The 18,961-nt window shown below is 47.0% G+C and overlaps 2 protein-coding genes across 5 annotated transcripts; one reads left to right on the top strand and one right to left on the bottom strand.

The window, feature by feature from the left end:
* Positions 1-3,269: 3,269 nt before the first annotated feature.
* ZNF75D (zinc finger protein 75D) lies at positions 3,270-16,433 on the bottom strand. Of its 4 annotated transcripts, none has more exons than XM_032849295.1 (6): positions 16,168-16,433; positions 14,163-14,689; positions 12,519-12,711; positions 11,731-11,822; positions 11,270-11,396; positions 3,270-4,146 (listed from the first exon to the last, which is right to left on the bottom strand). In XM_032849295.1, the coding sequence occupies exons 2-6, from the start codon at positions 14,607-14,609 to the stop codon at positions 3,494-3,496; spliced, it is 1,512 nt and encodes a 503-aa protein (XP_032705186.1). In that variant the 5' UTR covers positions 14,610-14,689; positions 16,168-16,433; the 3' UTR covers positions 3,270-3,493. The 4 variants fall into 4 exon arrangements, with proteins under 4 accessions (XP_032705186.1, XP_032705185.1, XP_032705187.1 ...); XM_032849294.1 differs by having other exon boundaries at positions 3,270-4,203; positions 16,168-16,432; XM_032849296.1 differs by lacking the exons at positions 11,731-11,822; positions 12,519-12,711 and having other exon boundaries at positions 3,270-4,203; positions 16,168-16,432.
* On the top strand, positions 15,717-16,690 carry LOC116862166 (translation initiation factor IF-2-like). Its single transcript, XM_032849324.1, is given in 2 exon segments — positions 15,717-16,314; positions 16,317-16,690. Coding segments are annotated over 2 exon segments (972 nt in total).
* Positions 16,691-18,961: the final 2,271 nt, after the last annotated feature.

Raw genomic sequence — 18,961 nt, 5'->3', positions numbered from 1 at the left:
TCTGGGGAGAGAGAGGCCTGGGGCCACAGAGACCATTTCAATCCCTCCCTCTACCCTTCCCTTCCCCAGGAAGGGAAGCACCCTGAGCTCCAGGGGCCTCTTCTGTAAAGTAAGGAGTGGTGGTGTCCTCGGCTTCCAAGGGCCCTTCAGCCCCGGTGCACTACGGGACTGGAGGGCATAGGGAACACAGTCCTAAGCAACTGCAGCGGTCACTGTGGAGGTATCTGAACAGACTCTTGGGTAGCGGCCATGCCATGGTTTGCTGGGAGAGAGAAGGTCAAGACCTGGGTCCTGCACAAATGGGCCTGGACCCAGACATGCCCTTGGGCCTCAGCCACAGCAAGTGGTGGCGCTGTGCTGAGCCCCAGACCTCCCCACTCAGGCCGTCCAGATGAAGACCCGGGCGGCAGAGGGCGGCTGGCCTCTCCTTACCCAGCCCATCTTCCCCGTGATGCCCCTCACTTCCCGAGGACAGGAGCACAGACACTGGGGTATGAACCCACAGGAAAAAAATAGGTACTGAGAGGTCAGCCAGGAGCCTCAACTTCTAAATCCTGTCCCACAACCGCAGAGACGAGAACGTCCTTTCTTCTTGGAGCCCTTGCATCCGAAGGGCAGTGGAGTCTGAATTCAGAACCGGGAATCCTCAATTCTCAATTCTCTTCCTGTTTCTGCCTGTTTGCATCGGAAGGCTTTCCTGCCGCTTGCCTTAAATGACTGGTCTCTACAGTAGGCCCCAGATCCCCTGCCAGTGTAGACGAGGACCTCCAAAGGAGCTTTCAGGCTAACAGGTGTGATAACAGGGTTTGGCAGCTTTATGACAACGGGCATGGCCTTTTGCAGACTCACGCTCAGGCCCTCTATGGAGTCTCTGAAGCGGGCCGTACCCGCTGGCTCCATCCATGCAGTATCTCCTTCACTTCTCGAATCAGTCTCCTCTTCCTATATGCGACTCGAACGAATGTCCTTTGAATGGTGGTATGACAGCAGCTGCCCAGGGTGGTACAGGACACAGAGGCACATGAAGAGTGCCCTCTGAAAGAAGCTGAATGTCCCCTTAATCCCAAGAGCACAGTCACAGATAGTTCTAGAAGGGATGGTGGGGCCATCAGTCTCCAAGCCTTCAGGAATATAATGGGATCCTTTCCTTCCAAGTCACTTCCTCCTCTGGGCTAAACGCTTGCTTTCTTTTTAGTGGCCATTCTAGTCACCTCTTTCCTCTCCCATCGGTTTGAGGATGGATACACCCAAGAGGGCAAATATTGTCCACAAAGTGTCCTGCCCCTCGCCATCACCTCCCCGCCACACTGCAGGGATGTCAAGTTGGGGGCTTTGGGTCTATTTTGGTCTGTTATCTGCTAGCAGTATACCAAGCTCAACGGGGACATTAGCTTATTGCCTCACAGCGCCTAGGGAGATGTAGCTCTAGAAAAGACTGGCGTACCAGGCTACCCTTTGGACCACCAGGAAGAGGCTTAAAAAAAACGGCTGGGAATGATGGAAACACCATTCATTAAGGATGCTCAACTTTTCTGCCTAATTGAGCTTCTTTTCGAAAGAGCTGAGGGGGCGCCTGGGTGGCTCCGTTGATTAAGCATTGCCTTCAGCTCATGTCATGATCCCAGGGTTCTGGGATGGAGCCCCGCATCAGGCTCCCTGCTCAGCGGAGAGCTTGCTTCTCCCTCTGCCTGCCACACTCCCTGTGTGCCCGCACCCACTCTGTCTCTGACAAATAAATAAATCTTTTTAAAAAATAGCTTAAAGGGATGCCTGAGTGGCTCAGTTGGTTAAGTGTCTGCCTCCAGCGCAGGTCATGATCCCCAGGTCCTGGGATCAAGTCCCACATCAGGCTCCTCACTCAGTAGGGAGCCTGCTTCTCCCTCTCCCTCTGCCTGCCACTCCCGCTGCTTGTGCTCTCTCTGACAAATAAATAAAATCTTTAAAAAAATAGCTGAAAGATGAAGGAAGAATGTTCCAAATGCTTATGAACACCTACTGTGGCCCATCAGCGTGAGGCAGGTTCACATCTGATTAGATCCTCACAGCAGCCAAGAGGATGGAGTTATCATTTTGCAAGCCTGAAAACAGGCGTAGAGCAGTCTCTTGATGGGAAAAAATATCTGGAGAGATCTATGCCAAAAAGGTGACTGTCCTCTCTGGCTGATTCACTAACCATGGAGTTTTGTTTCATGTTTAATATGAAACAACACTCCATATCATTAAAAAAGTAAAATTTTATAATAATAAATATATTGAAGCCTTGGCCAACATCTTAAACTAGGATCTGACATAGCTACAAATCCATGTCCTCCAACTTCTCTGCCCTGCCCTTGACCTGACATTGTCTTTTCCAGAGATAGATAATCCCCGAGGCCAATGGGGGAGGAAAAGAAACTACCAGTATCACAACACAGTTTCCATCTGACCTGGTTCTCACTGGGGCCATGCCTCTAGGCCTGACTTTGCTCTGACACTTCTGGATGTTCCCTCCTGCTATCCAATGTGTGCTGAGGCCATGAGGCCACCTGGTTCACCTTGCCATTCTCAGCACCTCCGTTTGCAAAACTTCCGGACTTTCCTGCAGAGCATCCAAAGCGCATGGCGTTGTGGCTGAGCAGCCATAAAAACAGGCTTCCCCTGAGGCTCTGGAGCAGTGTGGCACCAATCTGAAAGCCTTAGTCCACAGGGTAAAAAGTTAAAAAAAAAAAAGGCCATTTACCATGGCCCTGGGCCTTCTACAAAGAAATACGTATGTGGATAAGGGCCCGGAGTGCTTCCTTCATTATTTCCTTTTATCAGTGTCGGTGTTGAGAGGATCGGGAGAGGTACGCACTTGCAGGGTCGCTAGGTCTGTGGTGCCAGTGAGGGCTTCGCCTGCTGCTTCCAACTCCTTGACAGAAACCATGGTGGCAGTGGGCCCTGGGGGGGAACAGCCTGGGGGCACTTCTCCCAGGCAAACACCGAATGCTCCCTTCCTGCTGGAGAATCAAGTTCCCTCACAGCCCCAGGCTTGGCTGTTCCTGTTGAAAGAATAATAGCCATAGAAACTCTCTCCAGCTTAGTAATTCTCTCTAAACTCCCTTCAGAGGACCTGAATACTCTTATTTTCCATCCCTCTGGAGAAAGAATGAGAGCAGGACTCACGGCCATCACGTGTCTGCTGAGCACCTGATACTTGAAGAACTCCGATCACCGAGGATGGGGAAGCTGAGTAAGCAGAGAGATACACAGACAGATAGATGAACAGATAACTATAGGTAGATGACAGCTGTATTTCCACTCTTTTATTGATCAAGTACTCATTGCGTATCAGTCTTGTGCTAGGCCCTGAAAATACAATGCTGAACAAGACAGACGGCTTAGATTTCTTTCTGTGAAGCAGGCCATGAACCCCTCCCACATTTCCTGTGGGTGCCAAATTTCTATCATTGGTGCCTCATAGTTTTATACTCTTTCGTCACCTCTAGGGTCAAGATCCGTTTGGTGACTTTCTTCAGACTGGAGACACTGGACAGGACTCCCTTCTCCTGTGGAGTTTCTGGTGTCTAAGAAGGCTGGAGCGCCGGCTGAAGTTTCTCCTGCACACGCTACAAGTATATGGCTGCTCGCCTGTGTGGGTTCTCTGGTGCTTAATAAGGTGGCAGTTCTGAATGAATCTTTTCCCGCATTCGTAACATTTAAAGGGCTTCTCTCCTGTGTGAATTCTTAGGTGTGTGTGTAGATTTGTATTGTGACTGAAGCTTTTCCCACACCACGAGCATCTGTACGGTTTTATTCCTTGGTGGGCCATTAAGTGCTTATTAAGATCTGAACTCCATCTAAACCTCTTATCGCACTGTTGACACTTATAGGGCTTCTCTTCAGTGTGAATTCTCTGGTGCTTAATGAGGTCAGAGCTAACTCTGAAACTTTTCTCACATTCCTGACACTTAAAAGGTTTCTCCCCTGCATGGCCTTTCCCTTGGAGATCCTTAGGTTTTGGAAGCTCTTGTTTACGAGTTGAAAGTTTCTTTCTTTTCCTGCCTAGAAAAGCTCGGTGCCGTCTCCGTACCCTGCGTGTCCCGCCATGATTTTCTTTGCCTGTTGTTTTCTGGGCAACTTTCATTCTGGCCTTTCTTAACACTCTGCATCCTGATGCTGGTATTTCTAATGCAGAAAGAGATATAGGTTGGTCATTTCCAGTGTCATTTTTGAGCTTTAACCCTGTTGGAATAAACAGAAGAATCAGCCGTCGGTGTCCCAGAACAGGAAAACTACAGGGATGGAGAGAAAAATCAATGACTGCTTTAAAAAAAACAAAACACAGAACAAGTGATTTCTGGTCCAATATGGACAAAACGGAACTGAAGCATTTCCTCCTGATCCTCCCTGCTGGGCACGGCAAGCCAATGAAAGAATGCCAGCCACAACCAACAGAGAGTTCCAAGACACGGTAAGAAGAAATCAAAATGGTTTGGGACGCCGGTCCTAGCGGAATAACACAGCAGGGCGCCCTGTATCCCCAGAGCCCCAGAAGAAGGCAACCCCAGCCGGCATCTTCCAACCCTCAACCCAGCAACACAAAGCTGCCTGGCCAGGCTTATCGCTTCAGCAGTCGGAATGGGAAGTCCGCCAACCCCCGAACCCCAGTCGGGAGACACCGAAGTGGGCTGGCAGAAGGAGCAAGAGGCACCGAGCCACAGCGGCCTGGCCCCCCAAGCCCCTTCATCCCTTTCCGACTGAGAGGCACTCTGGGCCTGTGTGAATCCCTTCCTCACCCTCAGGCGACAGAAGCAGGGACATACAGGAACCCTAGCTGTACCATACAAACCAAGGAAACCACAGTAACACTAGGAAGCCTCTGAACATTAAACTGTCACTGGAAGTGTAAACCCCCCAAACTAGGAAAGAAGCTCTGTGATAAAGTAAAACAGGGTGACTGATGAATTATAATAGTTAAAAAGGACCCTGACCCTCCTAACCTAATAGACAAAAGGATCAGGATACAAGCAAACAAAAATGGCACCAGACTGGAAATCAAAGACATAAAGAGGAAAATCTAGACGTATGGGGAAACAAGCAGCGCCTGGGTGGCTCAGTTGGTGAAGCCTCTGCCTTTGGGTCGGGTCATGATCCTGGCGTTGGATTCAGGGATCAAGCCTTGCATTGAGCTCCCTGTTCAGTGGGCAGTCTGTTTCTCCCTCTGACCCTGCCCCCTCTCATGCTCTCTCTTTCACTCTCTCTCAAATAAATAAGTAAAACATTTTTTAAAAAAAAATGTGGAAACAAAAAAAAATACACTTCTAAAATTTCCATGGTTCAAAGAGAAAGTCACAAAGAAAACTTTAAAAATATGTAGTTGAATGAATATTGAATTCCAGGGCACCTGGGATGCTCAGTTGGCTAAGTGTCTGCCTTTAGCTCAGGTCATGACCCCAAAGCCCCGGATCAAGTCCCACATTGGGCTCCTTGCTCAGTGGGGAGCCTGCTTCTTGCCCTGCTTGTGCATGCTCTCTGACCAATAAATAAATAAAATCTTTGAAAAAAAAAAAGGAAATAAAATTACAGGGGCACCTAGCTGGCTCAGTTGGTGCAGTAGAAGACTCTTGATCTCAGGGTCATGAGTTCAAGTCCCACGTTGGGTGTAGAGATTACTAAAAAAATTTTAAAATACAAATAAATAAATAAATAAGAAAAAATGAAATTACAATGTATCAAAATATGTGGAATGCAGGTAAAGAAGTGCTCAGAGAAAAAGGTACAGCCCCAAGTACATACAATAGAAAAGGGGAAAGGTCTCAAATCAATAATCTAATTTCTACCTCAATAAACTAGAGAAAAAAGCAAAATAAACCCAAAGCAAGTTAAACAAAGGAACTAATAAAGATCAGAGCAAAAGCCACAACCAAAGAAAAAGCTTGTACTTCAAGAAAACTAATAAGGGCGCCTGGGTGGCTCAGTGGGTTAAGCTGCTGCCTTCGGCTCAGGTCATGATCTCAGGGTCCTGGGATCGAGTCCCGCATCGGGCTCTCTGCTCAGCAGGGAGCCTGCTTCCTCCTCTCTCTCTGCCTGCCTCTCTGTCTACTTGTGATCTCTCTCTGTCAAATAAATAAATAAAATCTTAAAAAAAAAAAAAAAGAAAACTAATAAAATTGACAAACCACTTTCACAACTGACAAAAATAAAAGGAGGGAAAATCCAAATCACTAGTATCAGGAAGGAAACTGGATACATCACTACACATCCTGCCATAACTGAAAGGATGGTAAGAGGGGTACCCGGGTGGCTCAGCCTGTCGGGCATCTGACTCTTGATTTTGAGTCAGGTCAAGATCTCAGGATCTTGAGATCAAGCCCTGCCTCGGGCTCTGCCCTCAGCAAGCAGTCTGCTTCTCTCCCTCTCTCTCTGCCCCTCCCCCTGCTCTCTCTCTCTCTCTCTCTCAAATAAATAAATAAATCTTTTAAAAATATAAATAATAAATAAAAGGATGGTAAGATAATAGTATAAATAACCTTACGTTCATGACATTTTATTTTTTAAAGATTTTATTTATTTATTTATTTATTTATTTGACAGAGAGAGAGAGATCACAAGTAGGCAGAGAGGCAGGCAGAGGAAGAGGGGGAAGCAGGCTCGATCCCAGGACCCTGAGATCACGACCTGAGCCGAAGGCAGAGGCTTAACCCACTGAACCACCCAGGTGCCCCTATTCATGACATTACTAACAGAATTCAACCAACATGAAACAGCTTTCTGAATAGGACTATCACCATTAAACACATTGAATTCATAGTTTAAAAGCCTCCCCCCAAAATCCAAGTCCACATGGTGTGACTGGAGGATTCTACCAAATATTTAAAGAATTAACACCAATTTTACACAATCTCTTCCAGAAAGGAGGAGGAAATCCTACACAACTCATTTTATAAGGCCGGTATTACCCTGATAGCAAAATCATATAAAGGCAACACAAAAAATAGAAAACTACTGGGGTGCCTCGGTGGCTCAGGTGGTTAAGCAGCTGACTCTGGATTCTGACTCTGGTTAAGCAGCTGACTCTGGATTCTGACTCTGGATTCTGTCATGGTCCCAGGGTCCTTGGATTGAGCCTGACGTTGGGCTCCCTACTCAGTGGGGAGTCTGCTTGAGGATTCTCTCTCCCTCTGTCCTTCCCCCCAACCCCGCTTACGCACTCATGTGCACTCTCTCTCTCTAAAATAAATAAATCTTTTTTTTATTCTTTATTTTTTAAAGATTTTATTTATTTATTTGAGAGAGAGAGCAAGCATGAGAGGGGAGGGTCGGAGGGAGAAGCAGACTCCCTGCTGAGCTAGGAGCCTGACGTGTGACTTGATCCCAGGACTTTGAGATCACGACCCAAGCTGAAGGCAGTTGCCCAACTGACTGAGCCATCCAGGTGCCCAATAAATCTTTTTTTTTTTTTAAAGAAAACTACAAACATCTCCCATGAACTTAAATGTAGAAATACTCAACAAAATACTGGCAAAAAATACAGCAATATGTAAGAATTAGATATCACAATCAAGAAGGATTTACTGCAAGTATGCAAAGCTGATTCAACATTTGAAATCAATCAATATAACATACCATTTCAACAAGCCTTTGAAGATCATACTCTTATCAAAAGACACAGGAAAGTGTTGCACAAATTCCATATCCATTCATGGTAAAAATACTAAGTTAGGAATTATATTGACTTGATAAAAGAGTATCAACAATAAAAAATCCATACTAACATAAATAGGTAATGGTGAAAAACTTAATGTTTCCATGATAAAATTGGGACAAGGCAAGGATGTCTGCTCTTTCCACTCTTATTCAACATAGCAGGAGGCTGGAGCTACTACAGTTATGGCATTAAAAGGCATTGCAGATAATGTGATTATCTATGTGTAAAAATCTCAAGGAATCTACAAAAAAACCTCTTAGAAATAATACATGAGTGAGCAGGATCACAGAATACAAGATCAAAATACAAAATCAGTGCCATTCCTATATAAAAATAACGAACACACAGAAACCAAAATTAAAAATACCATTTACAAATGTTCCAGTGAATATGAAATGCTTTGGCCTCTATTTAACAAAACAGAGGATCTGTACCTTGAAAATTACAAAAAGTTGACAAAAGAAATTCGAGAAGACCTAAATAAATAGACACACACTGTGTTCACTGAGCAAAAGAAAATCAACATAGTAAAGACATAATCCTCCTCAAACTAATACATAGGTTTAATGTAGTATCTAGCAAAATCCCAATAAAATTCCTTGTAGACATAGATAAGAGTACTCTAAATTTTACATGGAAAGGCACAGGCCCCAGAAGGGTTAAAGTAAAATTTTATTTTACAAAAAAGAATAAAGTGGGAAGCATCAGTCTACCTGACAGACATTATGGCCTTGATACTACAGAGCTACGGCAATCAACAGTGTAACATTGGCAGCAGCACAAACACAGAGCCCAGTGGAACAGAAGAGATGCACAGAAATACACTCAACTGCTCTTTGACAAAAGTGCAAAAACGATTTCATAGAGGGGAGGCCTGGGTGGCTCAGTCAGTTAGGCGTCTGTCTGCCTTCGGCTCAGGTCATGATCCCAGGGTCCTGGGATCGAGTCCCACATTGGACTCTTTGCTCAGCGGGGAGCCTGATTCTCCCTCTGCCTGCCGCTTCCCCTGCTTGTGCGCTCCCTCTCTCTCTCTCTGACAAATAAATAAATAAAATATTTTAAAAAACAATTCAATGGAGGAAAGACAGCCTTTTTGAGAAACAGAGCTGAAGCAACTGGCCCTCCATAGGCCAAAAAATGAGCCTCATCCTAAACTCCGTACCTCACATAATAAATAACCCAAAACGGATCAGGGACTTACATATCACACTATAAAACTTTTTGGAAAAAATGGCAGAAAATTTTAGGGATCTAGAGTTAGTCTGAGTTCTAACCTTGACGCTAGAAACACAATGTATAAAAGGAAAAAAAACTGAAAAATTGGTCCTCATCAAAATGAGAACCTTTTGCTCTGTGGAAGCCCATGGGAAGAGGATTAAAAAGACAATATAAAGACTTGGAGAAACTATTTGCAATCTACATATTCGACAAAGAGCTAGAATCTAGAATACAGAAATTCTCAATACTCAAGAGTTAAAAAACAATCCAATTAAAATATGGGTAAAAGATACTTCACTGACGGAAAACAGAGATGGCAAATAAGCACAGGAAAAGCTATAGAACATCACTGGCCATAGGGAAATGTAAATCCAAATCACCACGAGGTAACCCTATAGGCCGATCAGAATGGCGAACATAAAATGGAGGTGATATAAACACTGGCAAGGACGTGGAGAAATGGGACCACTCGTCCTCTGCCGCTGGGAATGGGGAATGGTACAGTCGTTGCGGAAAACAGTTTGGCAAGTGCTTAGGAAATTAAACATGTTACCATATGAACCAGCAATTGCACTCTTAAGGGATTTACTCCAGAGAAATAGAAACTTATCTCTAAAAAAAAATTCTGCACACAAATGCTCAGGACAGCTTTACTCATGCTAGCCCAAAACTGAAGACAGCAAAGATCTTTCAGTGGCTAATGGGTATACAAACTGGTCTCTCAGTATCATGGCATGCTACTCAGTATTAAAAAAACAAACAAACAAAAAAATCAACTTTTGGTACACAACAATTCAGATCAATTTCCAGGGACTTATTCTGAATGAAAAAAGTTAATGCCAAAGGATTACACATTTTATGGTTTTATTCATGTAACACTTTTGAAACGGCAAGATTTCAGAAATGTAAAACAGTGGTTGGCATGGGCCAGTGATGGGGTGAGGTACAGAGGACAAGCGTGTGATGATAAAAGGGCAAAACAAAGGTCCCTGCGGTCAAGTAACTCTCCAGTATCTAGACCGCAGAGGTGAGTATGCAAACCTACGCTTGCAATAAAACTTTACAGAACGAGGAGCCCTGGGAGGGCTGTTGGTTAAGCCTCTGACTCTTGATTTCAGCTCAGGTCATGATCTCATGGTCATGAGATTGAGCCCCGTGTCGCAGGCCCCACTCAGTGGGGAGTCTGCTGGAGAATCTGTCCCTCTGCCCCTCCCCCTGCACACACACACTCTCTCCCTCCTTAGAATAAATAAATAGATCGTTTAAAAAAAACTTTACAGAACTAATTACACAGACAGACAAAATGGAAAATATAAAGGTCAGAAGACCATATCAGTATCAACAGCCTGGTTGTGACGTTATATGATACTTTTCACAGAAGTTATCATTGAGGGGAGCTGGGTGAAATGTATACAGGTGCTCTTTGTATTATATTTTAAATCTGCATGTGAATCTATAGTTATCTCAGTAAGAAGTTCGGTAAGAAAAACACAGGAATAGAATCCTGGAGTGTCAATCCCCTGTAATAGTTCTCATCAAGGAACATTCCTCTTCTCCCCGTGTACATACTTACCTGTAGGAGACTCTCCAAGGCTGTCCTCGAACTCTTGGAGACCTTGGATCTACGGTTCTCCTCCTTGTTCTAAGCAGATTACTTCAGGGTTGGGGGTAACAAAGATGCTCTGAGTATAAAACTCTGAGGTCATGGGCTGCCATCTTAATTCCAGATTCTTTTCAGGAAGAGGGAATGACTCTTTCACACTTTCATTTACTCCGAATGTTTAAATGGGCAGAATCTTTTTTTTTTTTAAAGATTTTATTTATTTATTTATTTGACAGAGAGAAATCACAAGTAGGCAGAAGTAGGCAGAGAGGCAGGCAGACAGAGAGGGAGAAGCAGGCTCCCCGCTGGGCAGAGAGCCCGATGTGGGGCTTGATCCCAGGACCCTGGGATCATGACCTGAGCCGAAGGCAGAGGCTTAACCCACTGAGCCACCCAGGCGCCCCTAAATGGGCAGAATCTTAAGGCACCTTCTTTCTAGTCTACTGTGGTCGTGGGCGGAGATGCAAGGATGAAGTGGAGAAGGAAGCCTCAGGAGGGCAGGTGGAACGGGGTGGGGAATGGGGATCCCGCCTACTGAAGCAGACCGGGTCAGGGATGGCGGCGGCTTGGACGAGGGTAGTCAGAGCAGAAGACAGGGAGACACGCTTGTAGTGAGGATCTATTCTGAATCATCTGGATTCGCCTCGCCTTCTCCCCACACCACCAAGGTCAGACCCAAACAGCTACTGAAACCCGGGGACTCTCCCACAGGAGACGGTTTTCCATAAACTGTGGCTAGATTACTCAACTTCTACCCAAATCAAAGGAAGACTCTTTACCTAGAGAGACGACAGTCTCATAGTTCTCCTGCATCACGTCATTGTAAAGGCTCTTCTGAGTAGGGTCCAGTAACCGCCATTCTTCCTCAGAGAAAGACACCGCCACATCCTCAAATGTCAACAGGCTCTAAAGAAGAGAATGGGTTTCGGTTCAGTATAGGCCACCACGGAAGCCATCCTCTCCCTCATCTCTGAACTACGCAGCAGGCCAGCCACCAAAGACAGTATTAAGACTCAGGTGGGGGAAAGGAAGACAGCAGAAAAGGAAAAAAGCCAGAGATCAGTAAACAGCGTGGGAGAGGCCTGGTCCCCACCATGCCAAGCCTACTTGCCTCAAGGTGAACATCCGGGGCTAACACGCCTTAGAGCGCCTGCTGAGCACTGTGGGATGCGGGCAGCAGAGAAAAGCACAGACAAGGCCAGGTGCGGGCTGCCTGAAAAAGCTGCAAAGTACGGCTCACCTGGAACTCAGGCAAGATGAGCTCAGACGCCATCTTCCAGTTTGGGGTGCTTTTCTGCTCAGAAAAGGCTAGAATCTGTTGAGCAGGCCCAGCTGTGGATGGAAAAGAGCCAGAGAAAATGTCTCTCTTTTGGGCTGACAAATATCCTCAGCTGATTTCTAGAACCCAGAACCTTAGGAGTCCTTTAGTAAGGGTGGCTCACATTCACAAGTGTGTGTGTGCTACCAGAGGCGGCCTTTTCATTGAAAATGAGAACCGACTACCCACCAATCCAAGGAACCGGTTCCCCAGATTTTGTGAGAGAAATTAATAGGAGATCCATTTTTTTTTTCCTCTCATAAAATAAACTGTTTACCGGGCTAGGCAGGAATTAGAGGGGACTGAAAAATCAAAGACTCAGGTCCTCCAGTGTAGCCGGTTTCTTTTATCATTTTTTTTCCTGGTGCACAATTCTCTCCCCATTCTGCCACGATGACCCATTTCCGATCCCAGTTTCTTCTCTATCACAGAAGGGTAAGATGACCCCACCTGTCCCTAGTCCATCCATCTTCTCTCAAACTTCTAAGGAGCGAGGTCTGCAGTGTGAATACCAGGGTTCTCTGGTTTGGACATTTCTGCACCCCAGGCTGACCCTGACCTTCACCCACCCACTGGCCTACTGTCCTCGCACCTGAGACACATCCTAACAGCTGGCAAGGCTGGGCACCTGGAAGATTCCCATGACATTCCGGCTGAACCGATTCCTAGGACAGTGCCCAGGAAAAGAGAATGATGATGAAACTCCTCACCTCTTTCACATACTGGCTGGGTTTCTTTGTGAGTTTTCCAGCCCAGCTCTTCCTGTAGTACCCGGTATGTATTCCAACATTCTTTCTGGAACATACCCATTGGTTGGGGCTCTGCGGGCTTCCACTTAAAGCCTGGGGCCACTGCTGTTCCTCCCAAGGTCACTGCCTCCTTTCCCAGCTCATGGGCTGTGACCTAGAAATAATCCCCATCCTCATTAGCACAGAACTTACTTTTCATTTGGGGGTAGTGGTGGAGGGATGAGCAAGAGGAGAGCCCAGATCCAGGAAGCTGTGACATTCCAGGAAGTCATTAAAAAAAAAAAAAAAGAAAAACTAAAGAGATATTGCGCCACCATTTCCTCGCAAAGAACCATATACATCGTCTGAGGAAAGTGGGATCAGATGAAGCAAGCTTAGCAAGCCAGCCACAGCTCAGGCCCCTCTCAGCGTGGACACTGCCTCTTACTGTCCCTTCACTGGCTTGCTTTCTTGCCTGGGACCCTTGCCTAAGGGCATTTTTAATGTGTCAGTTTTCTCTAAAACAGAAGGAGTTGAATAAAAATGATTCCCAGAGGACTCCTGGGTGGCTCAGTCAGTGAAGTGTCTGCCTTTGGCTCAGGGCCTGATTCCAGGGTCCCAGGATGGAGTCCCGCATGGGGGGGGGGCTGTCCAGTGGGGAGTCTGCTTCTCCCTCTGCCTGCCACTCCCCCTGCTTATGCTCTCTGACAAATAAATAACATCTTTTTAAAAAATAAAAATAAAAAAAGATCCCCAGCCAGTCAGATTTTCCAATCCTTCCACAGCCAGGGAAGGATTTCATGGAGAAAGGGGATACAGTGAAGGAAAAATGAGAGGGAAGTTTGGACTCTCACTTCCCTCCGTATGATTCCATTGTAGTAAAACGCCAAAAATATACTGTGCCCCGTGTTCCTCAAAGTGAACACTTCCTTGGGCTCCCAAGGAAAGGAAGGGTGCTGTCATCTCCCAAGGGCGTACACTGGTTCCCCACTTCCCAGGAAGGCCAAGGGCACACCACCAAGGGAGGGCAATGGAGGCTCTTTTCTCCTGGCCCAGAGACAGGCGCTCCCACTAGAGAGGGCGCTACGCCTCCGCACCTGATTCTGTCCACTCCTCTCTTGGCAGTTTTCTTCTTTCTGTATCTTTGCTTCCCTTTTATCTTCCCATTTCTTCTCTTCTTTTATAGTCTTCCCAGAATTCTTTGATTTATACTTCTGTTTGCCGCCCTCTCTCTCCTTTGATCTCTAAGTGCTCTGCCTTTTTTTTTTTTTTCAGATTTTACCCCCTTTCCCAACTCTGCCTTGCCTTTTATTTCTCTGTTTCTAAGAACTCAAGTCCTCTCTCCTTGGCCATGCCAGCCGAGGCCCACCACCCCTAGTTCGCCCTGGCCAGAAAGAGGGCAAAATGCATTTCTTTTTTGCAAGGCCAAGAAAGATGGCCAGGAACTCTGGAACCTGTCATCTACTACTCCCACGCATCTGTGGTTTCAGATCCTGCTTGGCTGTCCTCAAGGAATGACAGAAGAGTCACCTACTCCTCTTTGTTCCTCCACTGCCCCCCGCAACACCCAACCTGGACAATTTCACCTTCACCCTATTTCACTGTCCACATAAGGGAGCTTCTCACCTCATCACTTATTCCACTAGGCTCTCTCTGAAAGCGCTCTACCAGGGCCACAGCCTCTCTGACGCTCTGTGGACGATACTTCTGCACCCAGTTCTGGGTATCCCTGGGCAGAATAGTCAGGAACTGCTCAAGCACCAGCAGTTCCAAGATCTGCTCTTTCGAGTGGATCTCAGGCCTCAGCCACTGCTGGCATAATTCCTGAAGTTGGCTGACAGCCTCCAGGGGTCCGGGTGCTTCGTGATAATAGAAGCTCCGAAAGTGCTGTCGAGCGCTCTCAGGACCAAGACTGTCCGTTCGCGGGCTGGATTTCTTACTCTCACCGGAGCTCTCTTTCACCGACCCCTTAGTCCCCCACAAAGCCTCCATGTGTGGGTACAAGCATGCATTCACTTCCAGATGTCTCATCATCATTTGCTCTAGGAATAGTTTTACTCCTATGTGTGACATCCTCCTGGTGCCACCTTTGACAACCGAGGCTTTGTCAGGTTTGGTATAAAACCAATGAGTGGATCTTCTCCCCAAGGGCACTGAGGGAGGGGAGAAAAAAAGCACATGTCAAGAAGACAGCCACATGACACATATTTCCTTGCTATTTATAGTTATCAGAGAAGAATGAACAGAAAAGGACCTGTCCAGTCCACCCTTTAAAAGCAACTGCCAGGTATCAGGACACTCACGATGACAGATTACTTCAGGACATATATTTCTCTCTGTCACTCAGCTGTGAAACAAAGCACAGCTCCGCAAAGACAAATGTCAACTGATAACTTTTTTTTTAAGGTCAAGGAAAAGCTGGTAGATGAAAAAACTGGCACCATTCATTAAAAGGAAGTTTGAGAATATCCAATATTTAATCTGTGTGCCTCCTGTCTCATCTTCACAAATAGGGCATATCTGATTGTGTCGCAATTTTAACAGATCATCCCCGACTTTGGTCTTTAGTTAGAAGAAAACAATTACTATGCCCCTTCATCCTCTTAGGAAGACTGAAACCTTTACTTCATGGAACATCTGATAGTCTCCTTTCCGTTGTATTAATACCAACAGGAAAACTGAGACAACCAGATCAGAGAAGAAGTAAAGCAATTAGGGAAAAAAGTAAACTTATCCCTCTCAGCAAATATCCCCCAACTGGGCAACCAGATGTCAATTTTTTTTTTTTGCTATTTTTTGGGAAGATTATCAAGGGCACGGTGCAGATTTGTACCTGTGTATGAACTTTTTGCTTACTTTACTGGAAACACAAGTTGGCCTCCTTTACCAAATACAACGTCAGCTTGTAAAAAATGAAAGAGAAAGGGTGATCATTGAGGTTCTTCTGAGACAGGAAGGGTCCTAGTAAAGGTAACCCTTCTCCTGACTTTACATTTCCTCAGGAGCACACAGATCTCTAAGTAAGGCTAAGGGTGGCCTTAAGAGGCTGATTTTCCCTGAGGTATCCCAGCAGCAACAGCAACAAAGTTCTTTTGAGAACGCCACGGGTATTCAGAGAAACGCTCGGTTCCTTGCTGCCTATCCAGGTGCAGAAGGCATAGGGGCGCCTCCTCTATTTCTATGTCAGCAGAAACTAACGTCTTTGAGCCAGAAAGGCCCCTTTCTCTGGCGACCTATCAGCCAGAGGAAACCGGGGAGTGTCGTCGGGTGCAGAGCGAGTCACTGAGCACCCCGGACCCCGCGAATCCGCGACGCCCTCGCTCCCGACCACCAGCGCGCCCCCGAGCACTCCGCGGGCGGCCGGCCCCCCAGGGTGCCCGGGGAGCATCCCTGGGCTGCACGTACCCCTGGGGGACAAAGAGGTTGCTCGCCCAGGCTGGACACGGCGCTCGGAGCCCGGGTACCCGCCGGGCCGCGCCGCCGCGGGGCTGGGACCGCCCGATGCGCCGCGGGAAGCTGCTGGCTCCGCCCCCCAGGTCACCGCCCCGGGGGGCTGCCAGTCGCACGTGCGGCCCATGGCGCTGGGGGCGCGCGCCACCAAATCCCAGGGGCGACGCGGCTTCTCCATTACCTCCGCCCAGTCCCGGCTTCTGCGGATGCCACTTCCCTCTTCCTCGACTGGGGCCGCGACGTCGCCACGCCTTCCCGCCACGCTGGGGAGGAAGCGCCCGCTTCCCGCGCCCCTGCGGGCCTGGCGAGGGCGGCGCCGAGCTCCGGAGCGTGGGGGGCTTGGAGGACCAGTCCCCCAGTCGATCGCTCTAGCTCCCAGAGACCGTACCCCGACTCGCCATTTTGGGGTCGAGGTCTGTGGACCTGGCCCGACCGGAAAAGAAAGAATGCGCTTCCGGCGGCTTCGTGACAGCCACGCCCAGCCATCGCCCTGTCTCTACCTGTGGCGCTTCGGCGCAGCCGGGCGGGAACCGTGCCGCGGCTCCTTTCCGTCCCGGGAGCTCGGCCTTCTGCTCCGGCTCAGGACGGGACGCGAACACGCCTTCCCCAGGCCCGGAGCGGGCCCAAGGCAACCCCAGAAGCCTCTGGTCGGCTGGAAGTCATGTAGCCCTCCGACTCAAGGTGCCTCGATCTTGTGGCCCTGACTTGGTCAAGTGCAAATCGTTCAGGTTGACTTCCGGAGGCCGCAGCCCTTCCTACCGGGACCCCCCCGACACTCACACACACACACCCGCCAAGGGAGGAACGCCACCCCGGAAAGTCGTCACTAGACTTGTCCCGAGCCTCCCGAGTTGTAGGACATGACGTCCTCAGGGTCACATGGATTGCCAGTGGCAGTTTTTAGACAAGAATTGGGGTCTTTTAGTGCTATATCCCTTGCTTTTTCTACTGCATTATGCCTCCCTGTGAGACAGGAACCTTGTTTCATCACATAACTCCTGTAATGCTCAGCGTAGTCTTCTGGATAAGTCTAGGAACCTGAGTATCTTGGGTTGTCAGAGTCTTCAAAGTATCAGTGTTTACCTAGTGTTGAGCCACTGGAATGGAAACTGTCCCTATGAATCCAAAGAGAAGAAACTATGTAGCTCAGCAGGGCAATGGGGATAAAACGGAAGTCTTTTGGAAGTCAGTGCAAGAAACTCCCCAGGCAAGCAGAAAAGAGACCTACAGGCCTAGAAGAAAAATAAACAAAGAGTGCTTATCTGACTTTTTACATGCAAAAGCCGAGGAGACTCAAGCTAAGGTCAGATCTTCATTTGAAAGACGCAGCTGCCCAAAAGCTGCAGGAAGATGATGAGGGAGCAGAAGGCTAGCGGAAGACAAAGCAGAAGCTGACAGCCTGCAACCTCCCCCCACCCGCCGCTACTGGGTGGGAAACGTGAGAGTTCTTCCAGGGATCCAGCTACTATCTTAATGGGGTTTTTTTTTGAGATTTTATTTATTTATTTGACAGAGAGATCACAAGTAGGCAGAGAGGCAAGCAGAGAGAGAGGGAAGCAGGCTCCCTGCTGAGCAGAGAGCCCGTGCAGGGCTCAATCCCAGGACCCTGAGACCATGACCCGAGCCGAAGGCAGAGGCTTTAACCCACCGAGCCACCCAGGTGGCCCTACTACCTTAATGTTACTACCTTGCTAGAGGGGAAAACAACCTTCATTTGACAATGGCAAGACCTCTGGCATCTTCTAGGTACCTTGTAGGTCGGTCCGCTTTAGTTTAAGAATATTCTTTTGAAACCCTCCCTTGTCCTTAACTTTCCCCCAGCTCTTGAGTATATAAGCACAGGTGCTGTCGGTGTGCTTAAACCACCATTTTGCCCCAAAGACATCTCAAGAATTCTTTCTTGGTGGCTGGCTCCAGACCTCACCCCACGGAACCTCACCTGTAATCCAAAATCCCATCAAAGACATGGTGCACTATCTGTGATATATCATCCTAGTAAAGATGTTTGCCTCACCAGAGAAACGTTTTCAGAATATTCCTCTCAAAGCTCTGTTCCTGAGGTCAGGCATTTTTCAACCTAATGTTTTTTGATGATGAAGAAGTCAGGGCACTGTTACTTCTGAACAATTCCTGGGCTCATCCTTCAATTGAATCACTCAACTAACCAATGGGGTAGTTAGATAAAAGTCATTTCCTTTTTCTTTGTTTCTTTTTTTTAATCTTAAGATTTTTACACTATGTGAAGTTTATATATTAATCTGCATAAAGTTATTCCTCATAATTGTCTTCAATAGAAATTATCTGTAGATTAAACAGTTAAGCATTTAGAGTGAATATAGAAATAAGTATAATGCTCTCTTCAACCTACTACGGTTTATATATTTGACACGGGGTAGGGGGAGAGCAAATGCGAGCAGGGGGAGCGGCGGACAGAGAGAGAAGCAGATTCCCCACTGAGCACGTAGCCCGACATGGGGCTCCATCCCAAAACCCTAGGATCATGACCTGAGTTAAAGGCAGCCACTTAACTGACTGAGCCACCCAGGTCCCCCGAAGAGAAAAATCTTTCAAAGGACTATAGACTCTAGGAAGACAAGTTGTAATTTACTTAACAACAAATTTCATTATGTGTTGTTAATACGGTTAATAGTAAAACCAAACATTGAACGGTGTCTGCAAAATTAAAGGTTTCTAATTAAACGCATAATGCCCAGATGCCACTTGTAGTTAAATTTTGGCTAATATGTTTGAAACAGCAGAAGAGGAAGTATGTAAAATCTATAGGGCATTTTCCTCCCTTCAAATACTTCAACCTTGATTCACCCAAGGAATCAAGGTGTGATCCTGAGCTACAAATGACTCTATAGGTGGAAACAACTTGAAGAAAATCATAATTCTGAATAAGGTTACAATGAGCAAGACAAGGAAAAAGAGTTTCCAGAATTAAAATCCACAACACAAAAATGTTGTGAATT

This window comes from Lontra canadensis, unplaced genomic scaffold (assembly GCF_010015895.1).
Source record: "Lontra canadensis isolate GAN:19392208 unplaced genomic scaffold, GSC_riverotter_1.0 scaffold223, whole genome shotgun sequence".
Lineage (NCBI taxonomy): Eukaryota > Metazoa > Chordata > Mammalia > Carnivora > Mustelidae > Lontra > Lontra canadensis.
This window is presented reverse-complemented; position numbering and strand designations above follow the sequence as displayed.